At 42.3% G+C, this 25,163-nt stretch overlaps 1 protein-coding gene across 5 annotated transcripts in view; it reads left to right on the top strand.

Moving 5' to 3' along the window:
- Positions 1-11,664: 11,664 nt before the first annotated feature.
- Positions 11,665-25,163, top strand: part of COBL (cordon-bleu WH2 repeat protein) — a 289,300-nt gene continuing 275,801 nt past the window's right edge. For 2 of the 5 annotated variants that reach the window (XM_037837168.1, XM_037837170.1), the window contains exon 1: positions 11,665-11,880. In XM_037837168.1, coding sequence (XP_037693096.1) covers positions 11,840-11,880 — 41 coding nt within the window. In that variant the 5' untranslated portion in view covers positions 11,665-11,839. The remainder of the gene's footprint in view (positions 11,881-25,163) is intronic. The other 3 variants (XM_037837166.1, XM_037837169.1, XM_037837171.1) reach the window with 2 other exon arrangements.

Raw genomic sequence — 25,163 nt, forward strand, 5'->3', positions numbered from 1 at the left:
AAACATTATTTTATAGTTGCATCCCTTACTGCTATGAATTGAATTGTGCAGCCCCCCTCCACCACTACCACCACCAAAGTCATTTTCAGGTCCTAACCCTTGGTCCCATGAATGTGATTCTATATGGAAATAGGATCTTTGAAGATGTGATTAGTTAGGATGATGCCAAACGAGAGGAAGGTCAGCCCTAATCCTATGTGACTGGTGTGTTTATAAGGAGAGGGAAATTTGGACACAGATGAAGAGAGAGTCAGAGGGAGGACGTAATATATTGACAGCAAATGACCAGGAGCTAGAAGAGTCATGGAACAGATTCTTCTCCATAGACTTTTGTGCTGGTTTGGAGCTGTTAGGTACCCCAGGAAAGGCCATGTTCTTTTAATCCAATCTTGTGGGTACAGACCTATTGTGGGTGGGACCTGTTGATTAGGAAGTTTCAGTTGAGATATGGCCGACCCCATTCAAGGTGGGTTTTAATTCTTTAGTAGAGTCCTTTATGAGGATAAAAGTCAGAGACGTTTGGAGAGAGCTTAGAGAGAAATGCTGTAGAGATGCTAAAGAGAGGACACAGATGCTCAGAGAGAAGCTGGAATCAGAAGCTGAAAGCAACAAAACATGGGAGTGAACAACCAGCAGATGCTGGCCATGTGCCTTGCTATGTAACAGAGAAATCCGGAATGCCAGCAACCTTTCTTCAGAAAAGGTATCCTCTTGTTGATGCCTTAATTTGGACATTTTAATGGCCTTAGACTTGTAACTTGTAACTTAATAAATCCCCATTGTTAAGAGCGAAGCTATTTCTGGTATATTGCATTTAGGCAGCTTTAGCAAACAGAAACAACTTTCATTAAAACATGGTTGTGCTAAAACCTTGATTTCAGACTTCTGACCTTCAATACTGTGAGACAGTAAATTTCAGTTATTTTAAGCCACCCACACCAAACGTTTGTATCAGTATGCTCTTTTGTTCAGACTGACCGTCCCTGACAGCCACACAATAAATCACTCCTCCCATACCAAATACCTACTTTGATGGGAGCAATATATATACCCACACATACATACATAATAACATACATACATATACGCATGCATATGTGCACGCATCCATATGTAAATTCCCCTGCCAGTGGCATAACTGGATAGACTCACAAGACACAACCCTCCATTGTTAAGTGGAGCTAACAACGAGATGTCATGCATTTTTTCTCTTGTCTGAAACGTGTTGACTTACAGTTGGTAGGTTGATTATGTAGTGGCCAACCATTCATGCTGAAATGACAGCCTAGAAGGAAAGGGAAAAATTGGGCAACCCATAGTTCCTTTTCCCATCAGTCCTTCCTTACTCATCAGCAAGCTGAAGGTCGAGGGTGCTGGTAGAATGTGTGCATATCAAGAAGTGAAAGGAAAATAACTGAGTTAGTTTTGAGCTGTGTTTCCACTGTACTGGTAAGCATGAAGCATGTACAAGTTATGGGAGACAAATTGTGTAAGTTTGGTGATCCTAAATACAAGTTAATTTCTCTTACATTTGCATTTTAAACTCGCATTGTACACTACGAAGATGGACTGTGAAAGTAATATTATTAATTTAAATTGTTGAATTTTCTTTACTTAGAATAGCAGTAAACAGCAAATAAAAAACAAGATGTTGACAGTGACCATGGAAGGAAGGAAAAAGCCTTATATCTTAGTTGTTGTGCCTTTATATTTAACAGCACTTTTCCCCTTGATTTTTGAATAGGAGGTCCTGTGTTTTCATTTTGCACTGGGTCACACAAACTTTGGAGCCAGTCATGCAGAGGGTCAGGCTGCTCCTTCAGTGAGAGCTGGATGATGATCTCTGGAGCAAGTTAAGGAACCAAGAAGGGCACAGAGCAAGAAGGCATCTTCAGAAGAGACTCTTCCTGCTCATCAGCAACAGGAACAAAAAATACAAATAGCTAAGTTAATCAATGTGCACTGCTATGACTCCTTTACATTTTCTGAATCCTTCACTCACCTAGTGCCTCATGGCCTTGTCACCACTCAGAGTGGAGCTCCACAGAGCCCAGACCTGGAGGTCCTGACATCCCATTCCTTGCTTGCCCCCAGCCATCCATGAAGGTGCCGAAATCCTGCTTGAACTTTACAGAGTTGGGCAGTGGATTAAAGTCACAACCCCCTTGGTTTGAATGAACCCATGGGGTATGCCTCTGGCTGAGCAGATTTGCTTTTTCTCTTTTTTTAGAGAGGTGGAGAGCTGAATCAAGGTTCAGGCAAGGAGCCACCAAGAATCCATCCTCCTTATTCTTCTCGGAATCATACCATTGTTTTTATTATTTATGCCATCATAGGACAAGTGGGCTCCTTTGACCCCAGAGGGGTGACTACAGTAAGAATGGTTGTGTTTTGAATGGCTCCCATCCATCGACTCACTCAGGTTGGAGTAGAGCCAGGAGATGGGATAAGAGTTGGTCTTGAACTCCTTGGCTACAGAATTCAAGACTCACCCTGACCTCCTGGTACCCCGGGTCTGGTATGGGGCCTGGAGAGAAGCCTTTAATGTCATTAAAAATGGTGAGTTATTAAGAGCTGCATGCAATATGGAAAATCCAAATACAAGCACCCTGAACAAGCCTCCACTGGAGAAAGCCTGTGGCCCCAGCTTAAATTTGGTTAGGTGTCCATGGGCTTCTGGGTGACCAAACCCCCACTTCTACAGAATTTGGCAGTGACAGATCACAGCACTGATGGACTCTGAGAGATATCTGGCCCCCATCCCTTATTTATTCCATGAGGTTCTTGGATTATTCAAAAGTGGGGGAGGATCAAGTGGGAAATGCCTCCAAAAAGGCATGTAACACTCAGGTAATTAATTGGAAAAACAAAAGTAATGTGAACAGAGGAGTAAACATTCCAGAGGTCACCAGCAATTTTTTGAGATATACTCACACACCACATAATCCATCCAAAATATACAATCAATGGCTCACAGTGTCATCATATAGTTGTGCATTCATTGCCACAATCAATTTTCATACATTTGCATCACTCCAAAATAAAGAAAAAATATATAAAAAATAAAAAATAAATTAAAAAAAACACCCAAACCACCCCATATCCCTTATCCTCCATTATTTATTTATTTTTGTCATTATTTTATTATTCATCTGCCTATACACTGGTTAAAGGGAGTGTTAGTCACCAGGTTTTCACCATCACACGGTCACACAGTAAAAGCTATATAGGTATACAATTATCATCAAGAATCAAGTCTTCTGGATTACCATTCAACAGATTCAGGTATTTCCTTCTAGCTGTTCCAACACACCAGGAACTAAAAAGCAATATTTATATAATGTGTAAGAATAACCTCCAGATTGACTTCTCGACTCTATTTGAGATCTCTCAGCCACTGAAGCTTTATTTTGTTTCATTTCTTTTCCCCCTTTTGGTCAAGAAGGCTTTTGCATCCCATGATGCCACGGCCAGGCTCATCCCTGGGAGTCCTGTCCCTTGTTGCCAGGGAGACTTGCACCCCTGGGAGTCATGTCCCATGTAGGGGAGAGTGTGGTGAGTTTATCTGCAGAGTTGGTGGAGAGAAAGAGGCCACATCTGAATAACAAAAGAGGTTCTCTGGAGGTGACTCTTGGGCATAATTATTAGTACGCTTAGCTTCTCTTTTGCAGGAATAAGTTTCATAAGGCAAGTCCCAAGATCAGGGGCTTGGCTTATTAAATTGGGATTCCCTAATGCTTGCGGGAATATCAGGAATTCCCCACGTGAAGAAGTTTAATATTTCCACATTTTTCCCCAGTCCCTCAAGGGGACTTTGCAAATACTTTATTATTTTCTGCCCAAAGTACTCTGGGGTCCATTGAGGTATCATATTAACCTGCACAATAACAAGATTTCATTCTCCATTCTAGGCTCCATGCAACCATGGTGTTTAAATACACTGACCATATAGTTCATATTAGAAAACATGCTACAGAGAATATAAATTCTGTACCAAATAAATGTCTCAAATAACAGTCAAAACTCAGGAATGGATGGGACTGCTGTAAGAGCTTACAATCTACAAATCTTTACAAGCTTCATTGAACACTCTGCACTCCTTGATTGTCCAATCTCTGTCCAGTTTCTGTCCCCTGGTACCTATACTTTTGATTCCAATTCTCAGCATTTGCTCATTATAGTAATTTTATATTAGTGAGGTCTTACAATACTTATCCTTTTGTTTCTGGCTTATTTCACCCAACATGATGTCCTCAATGCTCACCACCTAGTTGGGTGTCTCACAGCTTCATTCCTTCTTGCAGCCGTTCAATATTCTGTTATATGTATACACCACAGTTTAGCCCTTCCGTTCACCTGTTGATGTACCCTTAGGCCACCTCCATTCATTGCAAATTGTGAATACTGCTGCCATAAACACCAGTGTACAAATGCCTATTTGTGCCCCTGCTTTCAGTTCTTCCAAGTATACACACCACATAATGGGGTTGCAAGATCATACGGCAACCCTACACTTAGCCTCCTGTGGAACCACCACACTGCCCTCCAGAGTGAATGCATCATACTACTTCCCTACTGACAGTCAATAGGTACATCTCTCTCTCCACATCTTCTCCAGCACTTGTATCTTTCTGTTTATTTTTTAAACAGTTTTATTCACACACCAGGCAATCCATCCTGAGTGACCAATCAATAGCTCCTGGTACAATCACGTAAGAAATCACTTGTGGAAATGAAGACTATCAGTAATGGTAAAGAGAGAGACAGAGGGGGTGGGGAGCTATAAAACAGAATATAAGTCACGGAGCACATAACAACATGGATGAACCTTGAGGACATTATGTTGAATGAAATTAGCCAGAAACAAAAGGACAAATACTATATGGTCTCACTAATAGGAGCTAACATTAATGAGCAAAACTTGAGAGTTCAAGTTATGAACACAGTTTATCAGGAGATGGAAAGAGGGTAGAGATTGGGAATTTGATGCTGAAAGAGTATGGAATATTCAACAAGATTGATTGTAAAAATCCAGAAATGGATAGCAAAGTACCGTGTGATGGTAGTGCAATACAGTGAGTCTAATGAACAAAGCTGAACGGCATGTATGACAACAGAAGGAAAGATAGAGGCTAAAACTGTGACTATAAAATTTAGCAAAAACTAAAGTGGACAATAATGGTGATTAAACATAGACATATAAGAAAGTTTTTATGTGAAGGAGAACAAGTGAATGTCAACATTGCAAGGTGCTGAAAATGGCATGGTATATGGGAAAAATACAATCAATGAAAACTAGGATCTATAGTTAACAAATAACACTGTAATATACTTTCATTAATTGTAACAAAGGCAATACACCAAAGCTAATGTCCACAGAGGGGGATATAAGGGAGGGGTATGGGATTCTTGTTGTTGTTATTGTTGTTCTACTTTTTAGTTTTATTTTTTTATTCTTTATTTCTTATCTTTTTTCCTTCCTGTTCTTTTTTTTTGTGGAAGAAACGGAATTGTTTTTATACAGATTGTGCTGGTGAAAACATAATTACATGATTATACTGGGAACTAGTGATTGGTCAGCTGACTTTTCAGCATGGGAATGAGGGAGAGAGACATTTCTGCACAGTCTCAGCTTATGTTCACATTTGTTTTCTCTGACACCCCACCTCCCTGTCTTTGCTTTTCTTCTAATGAACAAAACAGAAGACCGAATAAGATTGCAAAATTGTACAACATCATCCCTTGACATGCACAGATTTGTTATTCTGTTTTGCTTTGTCATTTTTAAAAAGTCCGGAGTCCTTAACAAATGGGAAGTTGGGATTGTGCAGAGCTCAGGGAGCACCAGCGGGAGGCCCTTGGCTCATGGGGATGTCCACATTTGCTCCAGAGCCACATCTGAGCTCAGCGATGCTGTGTTTGACCCAGTAGGCAGTACGCAATCACCCTTGCAAGGAATGAAAATTATGGCAGTCTTTTGTGTATGTAACAAATTGCCAGTAAAATAGACAGTGAACTTGTGTTACGAAAGCATGCTTGGGAAGCAGAGGCCTCTCCCCACAAACATGTTTCTCAAGAGAGCCCAACCCTGCATCAACATATCCGTAATTATGAATCTGCAGATTCTTGAAGGTCTCAGGGAATATTCCTGGAAGACGTTTCTTATAAAATGAGGTTTCCTAGGCTATGCTAGCCTGAAAGTTACAATAATGTCCATCGACTGTGGCCAGGGAGAATTTTCCTGCCCTCTATGTCATTACCCTTGAGGAACTCCAAATCGCTGAGAACGCTGGGAAACTCCCAGGGACATTCATCCTGCACTGCACAGACTAGTACTCCAGCCATACCTGGTACATCCACAGGGCTGTCTCCTCCAGCTCTCTGTCTCTCCATGCTGCTGTCAGCTCATCTGGGCACAGGTACCGACAGGTGCGCCTGTTGCCAAGCCATCCTCCACTCTCAGGGGCTGTTGCTCCTCGGCTGGCAGGAGCCACCAGAGTCCCTAGGAGTCTGGTCCAGATCACAATCTGAGTGACACTGTCTTAGGCTCAAAATTCCGCCCATATCTGCACACTCTACTGATGACAGAGCCTCTTGTCCCAGAGCTGCTCCTGTGCGTCTTCACCTTCAACCCACAGGATGAAATCCTTCTAGGGGGCTCCTCTGTCCATTTTTACCTCTCTCTTCACTTCTCTCTCTCTTTTTTTGAAACCATTTTATTTGCACATCATACAGTCTGTTCACAGTATACAATCAATGGATCTTGGTATCATCGCAGAGTTGTGCATTCAACACCACAATCAGTGTGATAACATTCTTATCAAAAAAGAAAAATCCCATACCTCTTCTACTTCCTTATTATTGAGACTTAGCATTGGTATAGTACCTTTGTTAAAATTGATGCAAGAATACTACAATGTTAATATTAACTAAGGTCAACAGTTTGCATTAGTTGTTTTTTTCCTCATATAACACCCTATTATTAACACCTTGTAACAGTGACGTGCATTTGTTCTAGTTCATGGAAGTACATTCTTTTATTTGTCCAATAACCTCAGTCATCATCCACAACACAGTTCACTATGTTATACAGTCCCATGTTTTATCCTCTAGCTTTCTTTCTAGTGACATACACAACCTTAAACTTCCCCTTTAAACCACAATCACACCCATACTTCAGCGCTGTTAGTTATCCTCACAGTAATGTGTTACTATCACCTCTATCCCTTTCCAAACACTTACAATCAACCCTAGGAAATGTGAGCCTTGGCAAACTGCCTCCTCGGTCCTCTAGGCAAGCCCAGACCTGCCTGCCTGAGAAGGTAACACAGTATAGGCTTATAAAATATTCGGGAATTCTGGAACACATAACCTATTCCCTCCTCTTCTCCCTGGCAAATGTAGCCCATAGACTAACTAAAAAGATGAAATCATCACCCTGGGGAGGAGGCCATGGTTGGCAATACAGGCTACCAATATTCCAAACCATAAAACCAAAAAAACCAGATACCTCCACCCTTAACCCATGTTAAATAACAGAGTTTTTAATATACAGGGTGGTATAGAAGGCAATATGGAATGCTACTGATTCCAGCTTCGGTTTTTGGAAAGACATCAGAATTTAATGAAACTGAACAAACAGGAAGGAATAATCTTACTCGCCAGTATGCTTTTAATCTTCCTCAGATATAAAACCAGATAAGTTCTCTAATGCAAAACTGTTCATAAAGACAGCACACACATCAGTCCAGGTCAGAAAATCCTCTTTAGTCAAAACTCTCTGGATGCATGTTCTGAAGAGGCTCGTATTTCCAGAAAACACTGCAAGGAATCCTAAACCCAATTGCATAAGCCTTGCGTGGGCTGAGGGTGTAGGTGTACGTTACGTAAGTTCACTGGCTGAACATCTCGCCAAGAAGTGAAGGGACGCTTCTCCTTGACAGCGTGAGCTGGGGAAGCGTGGCTCTACACGATTTCTCCAAGAGAGAAATATCATGACAGCTGGGGCTAAAATAAAAACTTCATGACAGAGAGGCAGGATAGCCAGACCTACACATTGAAGGTCTTAGGCAATATTCCTGGAGAGTATGTTTATTCTCTAACTGGGGTTTTCTAGTCTACACTAGCCCGAAAGTAACAATAATACCCAATGATATTTGCTCTGGCAATGAGATCAGAACACATTTGTTAACGAATACTCAATGCCAGGGCCGAGATCGGTGCTAGGACTCAACTGCTTCTGCATTGAATCCATTCAAAAAAGAGTTTGGTGTTGGGCATGGGTTAAACTAATCGTGTTTGCATAATGGTGAAGAATACAGGGCCTGGGGTAAGATTGCCTGGGCAGGAATTCTTGTTCCATGTAACCGTGGATGAATTAATCACCCTTCCTTGGACTTGGTTTTCTCATCTGTAAGATGGGGATAATAATAATATTTATCTTTTAAGTCATTTAAAAGATTAAATGATTAAGATTGGTAAAGAGTGTCACATAGTGCCTGACTCCTAGTAACCATCCTTACTTGTTACCTATTGATATAGTCCATAGTTTAGCCAACACATATTTAGTACCTAATAGGGTACAAGAAGGTTATTATTAGAATTATTACTCAAAGAGAGGGAGAAACAATGAGGTGTGTGTCTACTGGTAAGTAATGAAGGATGGTCCAAAAGAAATGAAACAGAGATGGGGGGAAAACTGATTCAGCTCACAGACTTGTGGTTTTTGATGAGTCTCAAAAATATACTGTAAATTTTTAAAAGGCAGGATTGATATGACAGCAAAAGCACAAACCACAAAAGAAAAAAAATAGATAAATTTGGCTTCACTGAAATTAAAAAAAAAATTGTGCTTCAAAGGACACCAAGAAAGTGAACAGAAAACCCACAATATCAGAGAAAATATTTGCAAATCATATCTGATAAAGGACTTCTATCCAGAATATACAAAGACCTCTTACAACTCAACAATAAAAAGACAAATAATTTTTTAAAATGGGCAAAAGACTTGAATAGACATTTATCCAAGAAAGACATACAAATAGCCATAAGCACATCAAAAGTTTCTCAGTGTCAGTCAATGGTCATCAGGGAAATGTAATTAACAAACATAATGACGTATCACTTCACACTCATTAGGATGGTTATAATAAAAAAGAGACAATAATAGATATTGCTGTGGATGTTGAGAAATTGAAATCCCCATACACTGTTGGTGGGAATTTAAAATGACCCAGCTGCTTTGGGAAATGGTTTAGTGCTTTAAAAACATGGAGTCACCATATGACCCAGCAATTCCACTCTCACGTATATACTCAAGAGAAGCAAAAGCACATGTCCACAGAAACTTGTACACTGATATTCATAGCAGCATTATTCTAATAGCAAAAAAACTGGAGTCTACCCAAATGTCCATGAAATGATGAGTGGATAAATAAAATGTGGTATATCCATACGACGGAATATTATTCAGCCAGAAAAATGAATGAAGTACTGGAACATGCCACAACATCAATGAACCTTAAAAATGTTAAGCTAAGTGAGAGGAACCAGACACTAAAAGCCCCACATAGTGTATTCTTCCATTCTTCTGAGTCCTTTCCCAATTAAGAAATACAGAGCCTCCATGCCCAGGAGTTTCTAAGAGCTGAGGATTTACTGCAAGCCCCAAAGCATTCTGGTTGGGAAAATAGATTTTGGACACATGACTGTTTCAACCCCTTCAACTACACAAGGCAAAAGGCACCCAGTTCTCCTGGAAGTTACCTCCTGCCTTCAAAACTCCCTCTGCCCTGTCCAACCTCAAGTGACATTCACACCTGCCAGACTTGTCTCTAATAAACAGAGTGTAGGACAATGAAGGGTGTTTGCTTGACTTTGGCTCCTGGCTAAACAGCTATTCAAGGCACCAATACTCCTTGTTGCCAAGTGATTAAGGGAATTATGCACCTGACAGCAATGAAAAGAACATCTGAACAATACAATTTAAAATGGAAGATGGCTTACAAATGCCAGATACGACATCAAGCCATTTACGTGCACCATCTTGTTTATTTCTCACAATGACCTTACGAAGTAGATACAGTTAGTTCCCTGGGGAGGCATAATTATTGTAATGCTACTCCCTATTACCCATAATCTGGGGGTTATTCTGTTATGTCATGGTATGCCAACTTTTAAAAACTGTTAATTTATGATTTATTTTCTCATTCAAAATAAATCTTCACTTTGGTATGTCAATTTATATTAAACATATGGTGGTTTGGTTTTTTTTAATGAATCCTCAAACTCGAATAAGATTTAGACTTGGCAAGACCCCTGGATATGACCCCTGATTACTCTGATCTTACCAACAGGGAAACTAAAGCTTAAGTAAGTGAAGTAACTTGCTCCAGGTAACACTGTTAGCAAGTGGAGAGTCAGATCTGAAATTAGCATGTTTGACTGTAAGCCCTCCTTACTCAGTGTATGGTCCCAGGGCCAGCAGCCTCTGTGACGTGGAGAAAGCTTCCCTGGAGAGTTGACATGTGAGCAGAGACAGAAGGATGTTCAGGAGCAGGAGCAGAATACAGGTGGGAAGTACTTTCCAGGTAAAGGAAAAGTGGGATGAGATGGAAGTGTCTTCGTGTTTCAAGAACTGGAGGCTGGGCTGGAGCGCAAGCTGGCTTATGTAGACTCAGTTGATCCTTACCTCATTGGCCCAATACTCATTTGTTGCAAACACATGAAATTGCCATATTTGTAGTCAGACTTTCATAGCAACCTGTATTTTCACTTGCTACTTTGGGGTGGGGTAGGAGGAACCTAGGGGCCTCTAGGGGTGAAATTAGGGAGGGTCGAGGCCGTAAAACATGTAGGCACTGCAAGGACTGCTCACAGCGATGGGAAAGCTGAAGGTCCTCCAGTTCCCTCCTGAGCCTTCAGAGAAACGCACTTTCTCTGGGTTCCAGCGCTCTTATTTCTGCCCACACCGTACTTGCTGGGCTGTCCTGAGCTACCAAGCACTCAGCAGACCAGGATTCTCAAATTTGAGCTCGCATCAAACTGGAGCGCTTGTTAAAACAAGCATTGCTGGGCCGCACCCCCAGTTTCTGATTCAGTAGTTCAGGGTGGAGCCCAGACTCTGCATTTCTAACCAGGTCCCAGGTGCTGCTGACGCTGCTCCTGGGTGACCATACTTTGGGCACCACTGCACTTGTTGCGTGGATGACGGTTCTACTGGGTTCGAAGCAGTGCGAGCGCACTGGACAGCTGCTTCTCATCCTGCAAAACTTAGCCCTGTAGCGTTGGTCCTCACACCTTGGGGCCACACTGCCAGGGGTGCCCCCGGCCGCAGCGTCTCCCCGCCAGTGCCTGGCCCTGGCGGGTCCCAGGCCTCAGGACCCAGCAACTCCACCCAGAGAGGGGCGCACGCCCTCCCTGGGGAGGGGAAGCCCGAGAAAATGCCAGCGGAGGGGCGATGAGACAAGCGCGGGATGCCCACCGACAGAGCAGCTAGGGGCGCCCGGGTGCCCTCGAGACCCTTTCCGGACGCGCTCCCGGGAAGCAGCTAGGGCGGGCGGAGGCGGGGCCGGGGCGGGCACGGGGAAGCCAGCGAGGCTGGGGCGCGGCGTACCTTGCTCCCCACGCCCCCGCCCCCGGCCGCGAGCCCCTCCCTCCCCCCTTTCCAGGGCGGTTCCGGCCCCCGCCGCCCTCTCGGCTCCGCCACTGCCCTCGCGGGCCCCGCGGGGGAGGACGATGGGTCAGCGCGGAAAAAGTGAATGAGCGCGGCGGCGGCGGCGCTGAGACGCGCCTGACTGCCGGGCCGCGAGCCCCGCGCTCCCCGCCCGCCTCGGGCGCCATGGACACGCCGCCTACCTTGGCAGCCAAGCCCCCCACCGGGTAAGCGGGCTGGCGCGCGGGCGGGCGGGCGGGCGAGCCTCGAGCCGGGGGCTTTGAGAGGCGCGAAGGCCGGGGCTGGGGCCCGCGCGCACGGGGAGCGGCGCCCCTTCTCGGATCCCTTCGACCCGGGACGCGGTCCGGGGGACAGGGAGCGTGCGCCCCGGAGTCCGGCTGCCCGCCTGTCCTGCTTAGGGGTGGTGTACTCTGTGCGCCCGGGTTGTCACCCGGTTAACCGTGTCCGGCCCGCGGCCGGAGCGCAGTTTTCGCGCGGCGTGAGTTAGGGGGCGCGCGCTCTTTTTTGGGGTCCTGGGAGGCAGAGCCCGCACCTAACTTGGGGCCTTCCTCGGCCACCTCTGAGTGTTTGCCCTGGGGCGGGGGAGCTGGTGGGAGACCCGGTTTCTTCGACTCCAGCCCTGCTCTCACTTGCCCTATGACCTTTGTTCCAGTCAGGTCAGCCGTCGCCTGGCCACAGTACCCCACCCCACTGTCCCCGTTTCGTCGCGCAAAATAAAGGGGGGTTCTGTGCTTCTCAGGCCTCTGGGCCCGGCGTTCTCGGTAGGTTTGTGTACAGGGCACTGGCCCAGGAGGTTTTCATGACAACCGCTCCCCCTTCCTCTGGCTTTCTTTCCTGGGATTTTCTTTTGACGGGGACGCGTGCCTGGGTTAGGGACCCTAGCATTGGATTTACAAGCGCAGGGCATGGATCCCCTCTTGGTGATTCCATTCCATTTTTCTGTTTCCCATCCTCACACCTGCGTCACATTCCGAATTTTACTCGCAGTGTGAGCAGTGTCCCTAACTCACTTCAAACGACCCCATCCTTTAACCCGGAGATGGAGCTGATGTTTAAACCTGTGCATCGTGACCCCAGCGCGCATTGTCGTTTGGATCGCGCTGCTGGGGCCATGTCTTTGCGGCGATTGTCTCCTCCAGCGCGGTGCCCTCCGGACCTTCTGAACTCTGGGACTTGCCTTGAGCAAATGTGTAATGAGTCTCGCAAATGGAATGAGGCGTTAGGGTGAGCCTTGCACCTGCTTACCGAATGGGCCCACTTTCGGCCTTAGCAACTGTATTAGAACGAGGCAGCTTTGGGGACAACAAACTTCTTTTCTTCTGCAGTTGTGCCCCACTGACTCACCCTGCCCTGCCCCGTGCCCGTGTGCCATGTACTGCCCGATTCTGTAAAAGGTGATCGAACTGGACTTTTCTTTTTAACTCTCCTTTTAATGCCAGAAAAAGTGAACCAGATTAACAAACCAAATAATCCTGAAGCTGAGGAATGTTAAAAAAGAAAAAAAAAGAACTTTGTTTTTTTTTTGCAGAGGGCTCAGTGGTAGTTATGTAATTTGCTGTGAACAAACAAATCCCCCCAAACGAAAATCATTGTGCGAAATCCTTTTTCACGCTGATGGCCATGGCAAAATGATGTAGGGAAGTGTGTAACGGAATTACCTGTAAATTGAAAGCTTTCATAGCCTATTTAATGGGACTATTTAATGGGACTGTACAGCTGGAAGAATGATTTATGCCACGATTACCTTACAAATAAATAAGGTGGTGAAAACATTTTAGAGGCCAGAAAAATTGTATCCAAATGGTATATGTAAAGTGCTTTAAAGGAGTCTGACTACAGAAGTGAACACGTGTATTTTAGGCCTGGGGCACTTTTTCCAGCCTGGTACTAGGTAACTGAGAAGTAACACCAGTGCTACTTTCTTCACAGTGCTTTGCAGAACTCTGATTGGCCTTCCTATCTGAGCCCCCAAAGGAGAACTAGAAGGATTTTTACTTGGATATAACATGAAATTGTTATTACTGATGCATTTGGTTATACCCACACTCATGCTCCCAGTGTCTTAACTGCTTGTTTGAATGTCTTTGTCCGAGAAATGTGGACACATTATTTTTAACTTCTGTTACTCCCAATTCTTTTCTGTCATTTGCCATTTATTGTAATTACTTCAGTGAAGAGGCATCAGGAAAATAATATATTTTGAGACAAGAATTGCATATTTAATACATTATGTTTTAAAATCTGAGGAAGGAAATGTTCTTTGGATTTTGGAGTATTTTTTTAGGTATATTTCCTATCATAAAAGAATAAATATGGGTGTGAAATTTCTGGCTTTTGTATGTTATTGTGGGTACTCAGATTCTATTGGTTGTTCACTGAAGTTACTGTTTCTTCTTTTCTGCACCTGCTCCTCTGTGGCTTGAGGATAAGATAATTTACTATGTGCTGGAGGGAAATTTGTCTTCAATCTGATGCTGCAACAGTTGGTTATAAGATCAAACTTGTAGTAAGCTATCATTTTCCCACAATAGCAAATCACTGATGACTTTTTGTTGCTGTTGACTGAAACTTCCATTCATTTCTTACATTGTGTAGAAACTGGCTGGATTGGAAAGATGAATTAAACACATTGTAAAGGAATGTCTACAAAAGCCTTTCTTGAGGATAATTGAAGGGACAGATAAGTTAGTGAATGCAAATTCACTGATTGTATATCTAAGTTATTAATAGATAATTATTAGCTCTCTGTTAAACACAAGTTAAATTTTCAGTTGGATTGAATTTACGTGGTCTTATTAGTAATATTAAAACAATGGCTTATGACTAACTTCACTAAGAAAAGTGTACTTTTAGGAAGGCAAACACTTAACAAAACCAACAATTCAGGGTTGATGTGACTTATAAGGGATTTTAGAGTTCAGTTGACGTACAATAATTTGGCAGAAATATTCCAGAATGCAAATTAGGGCACATTGTCTTTTGATGAGGTTTTAAAACAGAATTCAGTCCATTCTTTAGGTTCATCTACTCAGTTTTAGTTTATCTGTTTGAATGTTTGTGGGATCAGGCCCAGTCACTACATTTCCCTCTGAAACTTAACAGGAATGTGGGGCAGAATGTTTGGGGTTAGGCCAGTTGGTGATTTATTTTTTCCTATGGAGGAAACATACTTCTGTAGAACAGAATAGTCTTCGATGGCATTAAATGTCAAAACAGCTGCTCAATTTGTCAACGACTGTATACAAGTAGTTCCCTTATGCAAAACTTAGTCGGGCTTTGCTAATTGATTTCATCAAAAAGTGAGTTTTGCATTGACGTAGCTGTTATTCGTTTCTCTGCATAAACTTGTATTTCTTCCTTATTCTGATAACTGGGTTAAATAAATAATTTTCAAACAAAATTAGCAGTAGTGGGTAACTTGAGCTGTCAACACCCAACATAATATTAGGTACGGAAAGCGTGCTCTTCTTGATTAGTAAAAATGGGCTGGCCACAGTGATATTTTCGATTTAAACCCTCATACACATGCCGATATTAATGAAATATTAATAATGCACACCATAACAAGAATTGAGGTTTCTAGGCCATTTTTGCTTTGATTAACACGTTAGAGAACATGTTTACATCCTTTAAAATGATAGCATAAATAATTACTTGTTACATTATTTTTTTCCCAGGTAACTTAAGCTACATTTTTTAATACTTGTTAGTTATTATTATTGTTATTTCTGAATGAGTCTTAATATAGCCCTTTCTTTTAAGAATGAAATATTTAAGTATGGTTCGACATAACATGAAAAGTTGACCTAGGAATTATATTTTTTTGTAATTATAATTTTTATTAATACATCAGGGGGGTTAGGAATTTTCCTCTTAGAATATTAAATAATTCTAGAGCAATTGTAATATTTCTTGTTGGTTGTGTGAGGACAGAGAAACTAAAGTATGATTAAACTTTTGTATAAAGATATTTGTAAAGATATTGAATCTTTCTTGCCTCTAGTAGTGCCAGCCTGCAGCCTCTTGTGTATTCTTCTTTTTTTCCCATGACCTTCACTGGTGCACATGGGGGGCAGAAAATTTTTGGGTTTCACTGCAGACCCAGGTACCGTAGCAACGCCCATATGCTGGCAGGTCTGGGTTTTGTGGCTTTGTTAATTTGGGAACTTGGATATGAAGTCACAATTTACGTGTACTCAAGAGTGCTTTCATAATTATTAAGAAAAAAAGGTTATGGAATATATCTATACACTATAGCGAGTGGCTTAGGTTTCTAAGCCTTGTGGGCTTTATTATTAAATTTATTATTAATCACTTTTTTGCAATTGGTCAAAAGTTGAATAATCAGAAGTATTTGATACCAAACGAGCATTTAGATCGGGGCTTTGCAAACTTAAAATATAGGGACGCTTCATCCTGATTTAGGCTTAGTAAGACTGTTTATTTCTCTCCCCATCCACGTTTAATTATGGGTCTGTGGATTTTATGTGTGGGTTAACTTTAGTTATGCATTTTTTCAGTTAGCTTATATTAAACAGAACAGAAATTTGATATTTTGTGGCCCACTAAAAACATTATTTACCTTATTGTTTGTCCTTAAGGATTTAATTTTGAATTATATTATTGATAATTTTTTCTACTTTTATGATTTCCATTTGTTTAAATCAGTTTTAAACTTTAACACCCTACCCCCAATAATACACCTTTGCTTTCTCTACTTTCACTTTGATACTCTGAGGGTTTCTTTATTATTAAGGTCCTATTTGCTGATTCTTGGTGCCTGATTTGATGGGTAGTTCTTATATCATTTGTCTTCATGTTTCCATAATTCTTTGTTTTTCTCCTCTCTTCCTATAGTTGGTATTAAACTTTTTTCTCATGTATACTTTATGTGGTTTCTTTTGCTTTTTGCAGAACTGATGATGGTAATTGTTTTAATGACCTAATGATATTAACTCCAGGCTGGTTTTAGTTATTTACCCTAATGTGACAAATAACAATTGGGTTTCCAAAAATATATTTTTTGGGGGTTCTACTGTCAGTCTCAGGGACGGTCCCCATTCTTCTGATCTCTCCTTGGATGGCCCCACCTATTTGGTCCCCCACTTTGTTCCTTTGCACCTGGGGAGCTGCCAGGTCCCGCTAGAGAAAAATCACTTTCCCCCTCCTGGGAGACACTTTGTAGACTAGAGGTTTTTCATGTGCTTCCATCTGACTTCCCTCGTTAGGTGATGAGCTGTTCCTTGCCAGGGCCAGGTCTTCTACAGGTCAAGTCCAGCTAGAATGAACTCTAGCCAAGAGCTTTTTTCTTGTATGACATGTTTGTGTGTGTGTGTGTTTATGATTTTTTTCTTTTTTATTAACTTTATCAAAAAATTTTAAAAAATTCCAAACAAAGCAAAGGAATAGGAAAAACAAATATCCTGAAATAATCTTAATGATACGGGAATGCTCAGGAATGACTGTGGTTCATTAATTTTCTTGTGGTATGGTGGGAGCATTTTGGAAGCAAGGAAGTTACTTCAGAATATTAGTTTTTATGATTTTAATGCAAATTTTATTGATATGTATTCACACAACTTATAATCCATCCAAAGTATACAATCATTGGCTCACAGTATTATCACTTAGTTGTGCAGTCATCACCACAATCAATTCAAGAACATTTTTTTTATTTGAAAAAAGGAGAGAGAGGAAGAAAAAAGTTTCAAGCACCTGTCAAAATGTATTTAATTTAGGTACATTTGGTTCAACAGATTTCCAAGCCACAAACGCCTTTTTGCACAAATGCTTTTTTACATCAGTCCCCACCTCCACCAAACCCAGGTGATGGCTTCTTAAAAGCCACTGATTGATTTAGGTAAATCCTTGAAGTCGTTATCCCTTTTCAAAGAAAATCCGACATGGATCCCCAAAGACAAGACAGCTAACTCGGGACTTCTGGTCCAATGACCTCACCCCTTCCTTCTCACCCCATTACCCCTCCTTCTCCACTGCCCAGGAACCCATCTAGACCACTGCCTTAGGGGTGCCCCCCAAGCCCCTCCACTGGGAGGGGGGGCACACTGCCCTCCTCTTGAGAGTTCCCGGGTGTCCTTTCAGGGTGGGTTAGTGGCAAGCACATTGGCTCAGCAATAAGAACATTTGAGTCAGTTGTGCAAGATTAAATTTAACCTTCTTAACCAGCTGGTGGGCCCTTTGTGATATGGCTCCTGCTGCTTGTTTCTCCGTCCCAGCCCAGTGTTGCCTAAATGTTCTGCGGTGACAGAAATGTTCTTGATCTGTGCTGTCCAACGTGGGAGCCCTTGAAATAGGCTAGCGCGACCGAAGAAGTGTATTTTAAATTTTACTTCATTTTGATTCATTTGAATTGTAGTAGCCACGTGGGACCAGTAGTCATGTATGGGACTGCACGATTCCAGCCTCAGATATCTGTCCCTCTCCACTGGCCTTGAACCAGCCACTCCCAGCAGTTTATGGGGTCTGGAAGACACCTGCTGTCTCATACTTTTACAGCTCTGCCTGGAGGGCTGCCTACTTATTCTTCCTGCTTTGGCTGGGGGCTTCCCAGCCTTCTAATAAGCCCCTGCCCTCTCGGAGAGATGCGCTCTCTGACTTTTGTCTCTTGTGGGGCTGCTGCATCCCCTGTCAGAAACCCTCATTTGGGATTAGGGTGTTCAGTTACATGTCTCTCGGACCAAATGAATTCTGAGCTTCTCAGAGGCAGGGATATTGCTATATGCATCTTTGTTTCCTAAATTTGTAACACAGAATTCAATACATTAGCTCTAGTTTACTATTTGTCAGTGTAGAGAATTAGATAAGACAATCTCAAGGCACATACGAACTCTAAAATACTATGATTCAAAGCATTCCCAGAATATTCTCAGTCCCTCTTTTTGAAAAGTCTGCTTCTTAAATTGATGCCTAATCTTGTTTCTGCCAGACTTCATCAGAATAGACCCGTTAGTTGACATTAAAATATTTCCAACTAATGTGCTTTGACTTGACTTGCAAGGTATGCAGCCTAGTTCTTTGGGGATATTTGAGGCTTTAGATGTCTTATTTTGAGGAACATTTAGGAACTGTATTAGTTAGAGAATCCAATGCAGCAGTGGCTTAAAGAGGATTTACCCATCCTCTCTCCCTTATGCGAAAGCCCATGTTGGCAGTCCAGGGCTGGTATTGGGGTGCAGCAATCACCAGGGACCCACTTCTTTCCATCTTATTGCTCTGCCCTGGCCAGTGGGCAGCTTCCATCTCCTCTCGCTTCCATCACTGCTGGTGGGTCAGCATAAGGAGAGGCCATGCCCTTTACTTTTAAGGTCCAGTCCAGAAGTCATACTTTTACTTTGGTCACATCCAGTTGACCACAATTTTAATCACCACGTGGTAATGAAAAGAAAGGTTTGGGAAAAGGGTTTGCCTTGGCTCCTTCCACCAGCATCAGAAGATCCCCAGGGTTCTTGGGAAACAAACATTCCTTGGATGCTGCTGGAAAAAAGCTCTCTAGCTTTGCTCTGAGCCTAAATCATGGAAAATGGGGCAGAGCTCTATAGTTTGGGCGGAGGTGGACTTGATGCAGGGCCTGTTTGGCAGCTCGAATTTTTGGAGTCACAAGCACAGAAAAGGTAAAGACGCTTCGGTAACTCCCCCGATCCAGGAGAACTTGGATGTAACAGGGCCACGGTCTCTGTAAATCTCAGGGGAAGCTGCATTTAGATGGTAAACCCAGAGGCTGGTGATAACAGAGTTTTTGTCTGTACCAGAACCAGGGTGCTAACATTCTATTCTTCTGTGATGTCTCTGTTCTCTGTCTGCTTCCACTTGCTCAAAAGAGGTGCCAGTCTGGGAAAGTGGTGAACAGGATTGCAGACTCTAGCCCAGTCCTGCTGGGAGTGTAGGCTATGACAATCAGAGCTTCCTGCCTTACTGCTGGTTTGGAAGAGACAGCTTGCTTAGAAACGATGAGAAGGACCCGTAAAGCATCTCTCCCTGCATGTACTCTCTGTGTGGTCTGTGAGTCAGAGAACAGAAGAGAAGTACCAAGTATATTGACTAAGGTTATCTGGAAATGAGTTGAGCCATTAAATAATTCAGTAGCGAACTGAGGTTAAGGAACTTGATGGGAAAGTTCTCTGAGAGAGAAAGAGAGAGGGAAGTTAAAGCCAACTTCCAACACTTGGCAAAGCAGCAGATTCCCAAATCAGACTGGCAGTTTTTTCAAACCTAATGGTTTGGGGGTTGGATTTAAAAATAGTATTGGGTGGGAAGTGATAGTACATCAAAAATATATACTTTTATTCACTTGGCTAATTTTTGGGTCTCTAAATACAGTGCTTTGTTGGATGGAACCCTATTAATTAAAAGCTAACATCCATTAGTTGCTTTTATACATCAATAAACAAACCATTAGTTTGGAAAGGGATTCACTGTAGCCAGAACCGAGACATTTGCCGCTCATCAGAGCTCCTTGCCAGGAGTCTGCATCCATCTGCCCGCCCATTTATCTTGCAGTCTATAATTATCTTGTAGAATTGGTTTTCTGTGGAGCTGAAAATGCTCTCCCTCCCACACTGTGTCTAAACCACTTATTACATCATCAGAATTAAGGTGTTCTGACAACATGACACACATGGAGAATAATTTGTAGAACCCCTTAGCAGAGCCACATCACCCAATTTGATTTACAAAGTGTTAATTGGGTTAATTAATTCTGAATGTTTCTCTTGCCTTAACAGTCCTTAAATCACTGCCCTGCACCACCTCTCACATATATTTAATTGGCTTTAATGGTGTAATCAATAGTCAGGGACTATTATGTGAATTTAACAACATTAAGAAAATGGAAATGAAAGTCATTTAAATGAAAAACTTTCAATTTGGACTCTTTCCTGATTATTCATCTTTTTCTTTTTTTTACTGAGCATTATGTGTTATGCTTCTGTAACAATTTATGTTATACCTTTTGTTAAAAGGAGGAGGCAAACATTTTGTTCCCAGGACTTCCCTTCGTTCAGACTTTTTGTTATTTGTGATATTTTCAGGCTGATGGGGCTTGGTGTTACCAGCAGCTTTGTACTCATGCATCTTGAGACTTGACCCTCAGGTGAGCCTCTTGGATTTGGCCTGGGCAATAATTAACCTCTCCGTTTTATAGGTGATATTGTCACATTGCTCTCAAGTCTTGCATCCCGTGTTTCAACTCCTCGCTCTGTGGTCATCCCAGCACACCAAGCGGAAGCACAGATGCTTGTCCAGAATTCCCCTTTGCTAAAGCTACTGTTTTGGTTTCCTCTAGGGCAACATTTGGTCTCAGTAACTGTATTTCTGAACCACTTGGGTTTCTTGAGAGCATTTTTCTAAATAATCAGCCCTTTGCGTGCACCAGTATGACTTCTTTCTTAGGAGAATAATCACGTTACCTGTTTGATTGGGACAGTGACAGTATTAAGGGGTTTCTAGAGGCGTGACTTCAGAGGCTCGGAGGTAGGATTTCATTTTTGAAAGAGATAGTCGGTGTTTAATATGTGGGGGCCAAACTCAGCTGTCGTTGAGACCAGTTAATACATTTATGAATTAATATAATGAGTCAAACCCAGATTTTTTTCTCCTCCCCAGCAAGATGCTCTGCCTTGGTCCTGGCTTATGAATTAATAAACAGTGAAAAGCGTCTTCTTTTATGCAGGATGTTGACTCAGCTCACGGTGTCTTGTGCTGATACATTTAATAAAAGCACAGGGCTCTGCTTTGCCCAGTAAATGATCTTCCTTCAAAGTAGAAGCGTAAGCAGAACCCAAACTCACAAATTTGCTAATGGTGTTTTCTTGTTGGTAACTTTAGCCAGGGCTCCCTGCTCCAAGCTTTTGGGGGTGTGACAGCCTCATAGGGAGCCAGTGACCCTTTAACTGCCTCAGCCGTGCCGGTGAGGGGCTCCCCTGCCAGGTGCCTGCCTGATACCCACAGGGCTTCTGAAGGTTGATGTCCTCCAGGTCTAACTTTGCAGTCCTGAGTTAAGCTCAGTAAGAATAGAGGCTCCTGCATATTGCACTGCAGAGCCCATTTGTAGCTTATGGTGCTTTGTATAGCTTGTGCTAATTTGGCCTCATTCGTCTGTATCACAGCTTAGAGTAGAAGTTGCAGACCAGAAATGATGCCATCTTCATGACCAAATGCCCCCCTGGCATCTAGTGTAGGGCTTTGTAGTGTCACGGAAGTCCTGATATCAGACTGTGTGTTCTTATCTCACCTGGGACCTGTGCAAGAAGAACATCAAGCTCGTTTCTTTTCTTTTGAAATGTGCCTGTAATCACTCTCATATAAAGAAAGTAACCCTTGTTTTTTAATTAGAGAAGTTGTAGCTTTACAGATAAGTCATGCATAAAATACAGAATTCCCATATACTACCTGTGCCAGTTTGGATGTATTATGTCTCCCCAAAAGCCGTATTCTTTAATGCAATCTTGTGGGGGCAGATGTATTAGTGTGGATTAGGTTGTAGTCTTTTGATTGAGTGTTACCATGGAGATGTGACTCAATCAACTGTGGGCAAAACTTTTGATTAAGTTATTTCCATAGAGATGTGGACCCTCATTCATTCAGGGTAGGTCTTGATTTAATCACTGGAGTCCTATAAAAGAGATCTCAAACAGAAGGAGCTCAGAGAAGCTGAGAGGGACATTTTGGAGAGAAGCTAAGAACTGACACTGATGCTGACACTGGGAGATGCTTGGAGATGTTTGGAGATGCTGGCCCAGAGTTTCTCCGGAGAACCTAAGAAAGACAAGCCCAGAGACATTTTGGAAAATGCCATTTTGAAGCACAAGCTGGGAGGAAAGAAACACAACCTGGGACCAGCAGACACCATCCATGTGCCTTCCCATCTAACAGAATTGCTCCAGATACCATTGGCTATTCTTCAGTGAAGATACCCTAATGTTGATGCCTTAGTTTGGACACTTTTATAGCCTCAGAACTGTAACTTTGTAACCAAATAAACCCCCTTTATAAAAGCCAATCCATTCCCGGTATCTTCCATAATGGCAGCATTGGGAAGCCAGAACACCACCCTGTTATTAACACCTCACATTGGTGGGGTGCAATTGTTATGATTGATAAAAGAACAGTTTTATAATTGCGCTATTAACTAGAGTCCATTGTTTACATTACACTGTTTGTGTTGTGCAGTCCTATGTTTTTAAAAAATTTTTATTCTAGTGATATATATACAACTAAAATTTTCCCTTTTAACCACATTCAAACATATAATCCAGTTCCATTAATTATGTTCACAATGTTGTGCTACCATCATCACCATCTGTTACCAAAACTTTTCCATCAACCCAAGCAGAAAGTCTGTACAGTTTAACCCTCTTTGTGATGTTTTACTTCCCTGTGTGGGATCCTCTCCCTCTGTTAGCTGATTGTCAAAAATGATATATGCAGAGTTGGAAGAATATACCTTTTGTCTCATTCTTTTAAACTGTTAAGTCTGTGGAAAATATTGCTTTTTAGACAGCAATCTGACTGGTAACCCCAGAGGCAAACTATATGTTTAAAATGTCTTCTTGATGTTTACTTCTCATGTTCTGAGTTTAAAATTTTACAACATTCTTATGTTGGGGGTTAGACTTTAACTGAAGAGGTGAATGGAAAGTAATGGATGGCTTGTTTTTAAACTGGGCAGGCTTTAACAATAAACTCTTGTGCCTCAGAAGGGTTTACACACTTCACTTGTTGACATTTTTACTAAGATAAATCCAATGTTTTCATAATGCTAAATATTGAACTTGATATTTTAGCCCAATCTACTCCCCTTGGGTCCCACATTAATCTTTTTTATTGGCAACAAAATGTGTTTTCATTTTTTTTTTGTACAATGGAAAGGGACATAATAAAAATTTTTTTTTTCCACAAGGTTTCCCTTGTGTCCCATTTCCTTTGTTGTAGTGACATAGGTACCATCCCTTATTCTGCACGAAGGTCCTGGGATTGGGAGGGTGGGGAATTTTCCACTGAGGACCACGAGTGATTCGCAGCTGCTGGATCACTCGACAACTGGAAACCATAAGCTAGCCGAGTGGACACTTGAAATCAACCATCACCCATAGTGAGGGTGTCAATACAAAGAACGGGGTGGTGGAAAGACAAAAGTTTCTGAACTATTCTCTGCCGCTTAAAGCTGTGTGGTTCCGAGGAAATTGTCTAACCCCTTTGCTCCTCGGTTCCCTCACAAGTATAATGGAGATGATGATGCCTGGGATGTAGGGGTTTGTGAGTGTCACAGATAATTAGAGGTACTCTGAGTAAAAGGATCTAGCAGCATACCTGTCACCTGATAGTCACTGTTATTGTTTTTCTACCAATGAGCCATCAGGCTGGACTAAGAATGTATGATAGATAGGAAACTCCACCCCAATGGCTAGATTTGCAAAGAATTACACTATTTCCAATAGGAAATATGCTCTGTTGACATGTTTTCTTATGGTAGAAATGAAGTCAGTGCTACTGTGGTGGTTTGAAGCTGTAGATAAACATGTTCTTAAACCTAATCCATTTCTGTGGGCATGAACACACTGTAAGTAGGACTTTTTAATGAGGCTACTTCAGTTAAGGTGGGACTCACCTCATTCAGGATGGGTCTTAATCCTCTTACTGGAGTCCTTGTAAGTGGAATGAAATCCAGAGGGGGTGGGAGGAAAGGGAGAGAAAGCCATAGGAGGCAAGAAGCTGCAACAGAACCCGAAGAAAAGGAAGATGCTGCCACGTGCCTTGCCACCTTCCACATGGCACAAGAGCCAAGGATCACCGACAGCCAGTCTTTGGAAACACAGCATCGCTTTGATGATGCCTCAATGTGAACATTTTCCCAGCCTCAAAACCGTGAGCAAATAAATTCCCGTTGTTTAACCTGACCCACTTCATGGTATTTGCTTAAGCAGCCCAGGAAACGGAAGAAGCTGTGGAGAATTAAATCATGTCCTGACAAAGACATGTTCACATCCTAACCCCCAGTCCTGTGGGTGTGGACCAGTTTTTAAGTAGGGTCTTTGAAGATGTTATTTATTAAGGTGAGGCCAAACTGAATCAGGGTGGACCTTAATCCAATATGGCCTGAGTCTTTCCAACCAGAGGAAATTGAGCACAGGGGTGATAGAAGCCACAAGAGCAGAGGGGAGATGTGCAGCCATGTGACAGAGAATTGCCAACAAACCACCACCAGGGTGCTGTAGACTGCAGAGAACGCGGGATCCTGCTGACACTTGATTTTGGACTCCTGGCCTCCCAAAGTGTGAGCCAATAAATTCCTGTTGTTTAAGCCTACCAATTTTTGCTCTGTGTTTCAGCAGCCCTAGCAAACTAAGACAGCTAACTCGATATGCATTAACAGCGATTATAGTGATCAGAAGTGTTTTTTGTTTAAAACAGAAATATAGCAATATAAATATAAAGCTAAGAGTTTATCCTCATAAATTACTTTTAAGCAGAT

This window comes from Choloepus didactylus, chromosome 5, assembly GCF_015220235.1.
Source record: "Choloepus didactylus isolate mChoDid1 chromosome 5, mChoDid1.pri, whole genome shotgun sequence".
NCBI lineage: Eukaryota > Metazoa > Chordata > Mammalia > Pilosa > Megalonychidae > Choloepus > Choloepus didactylus.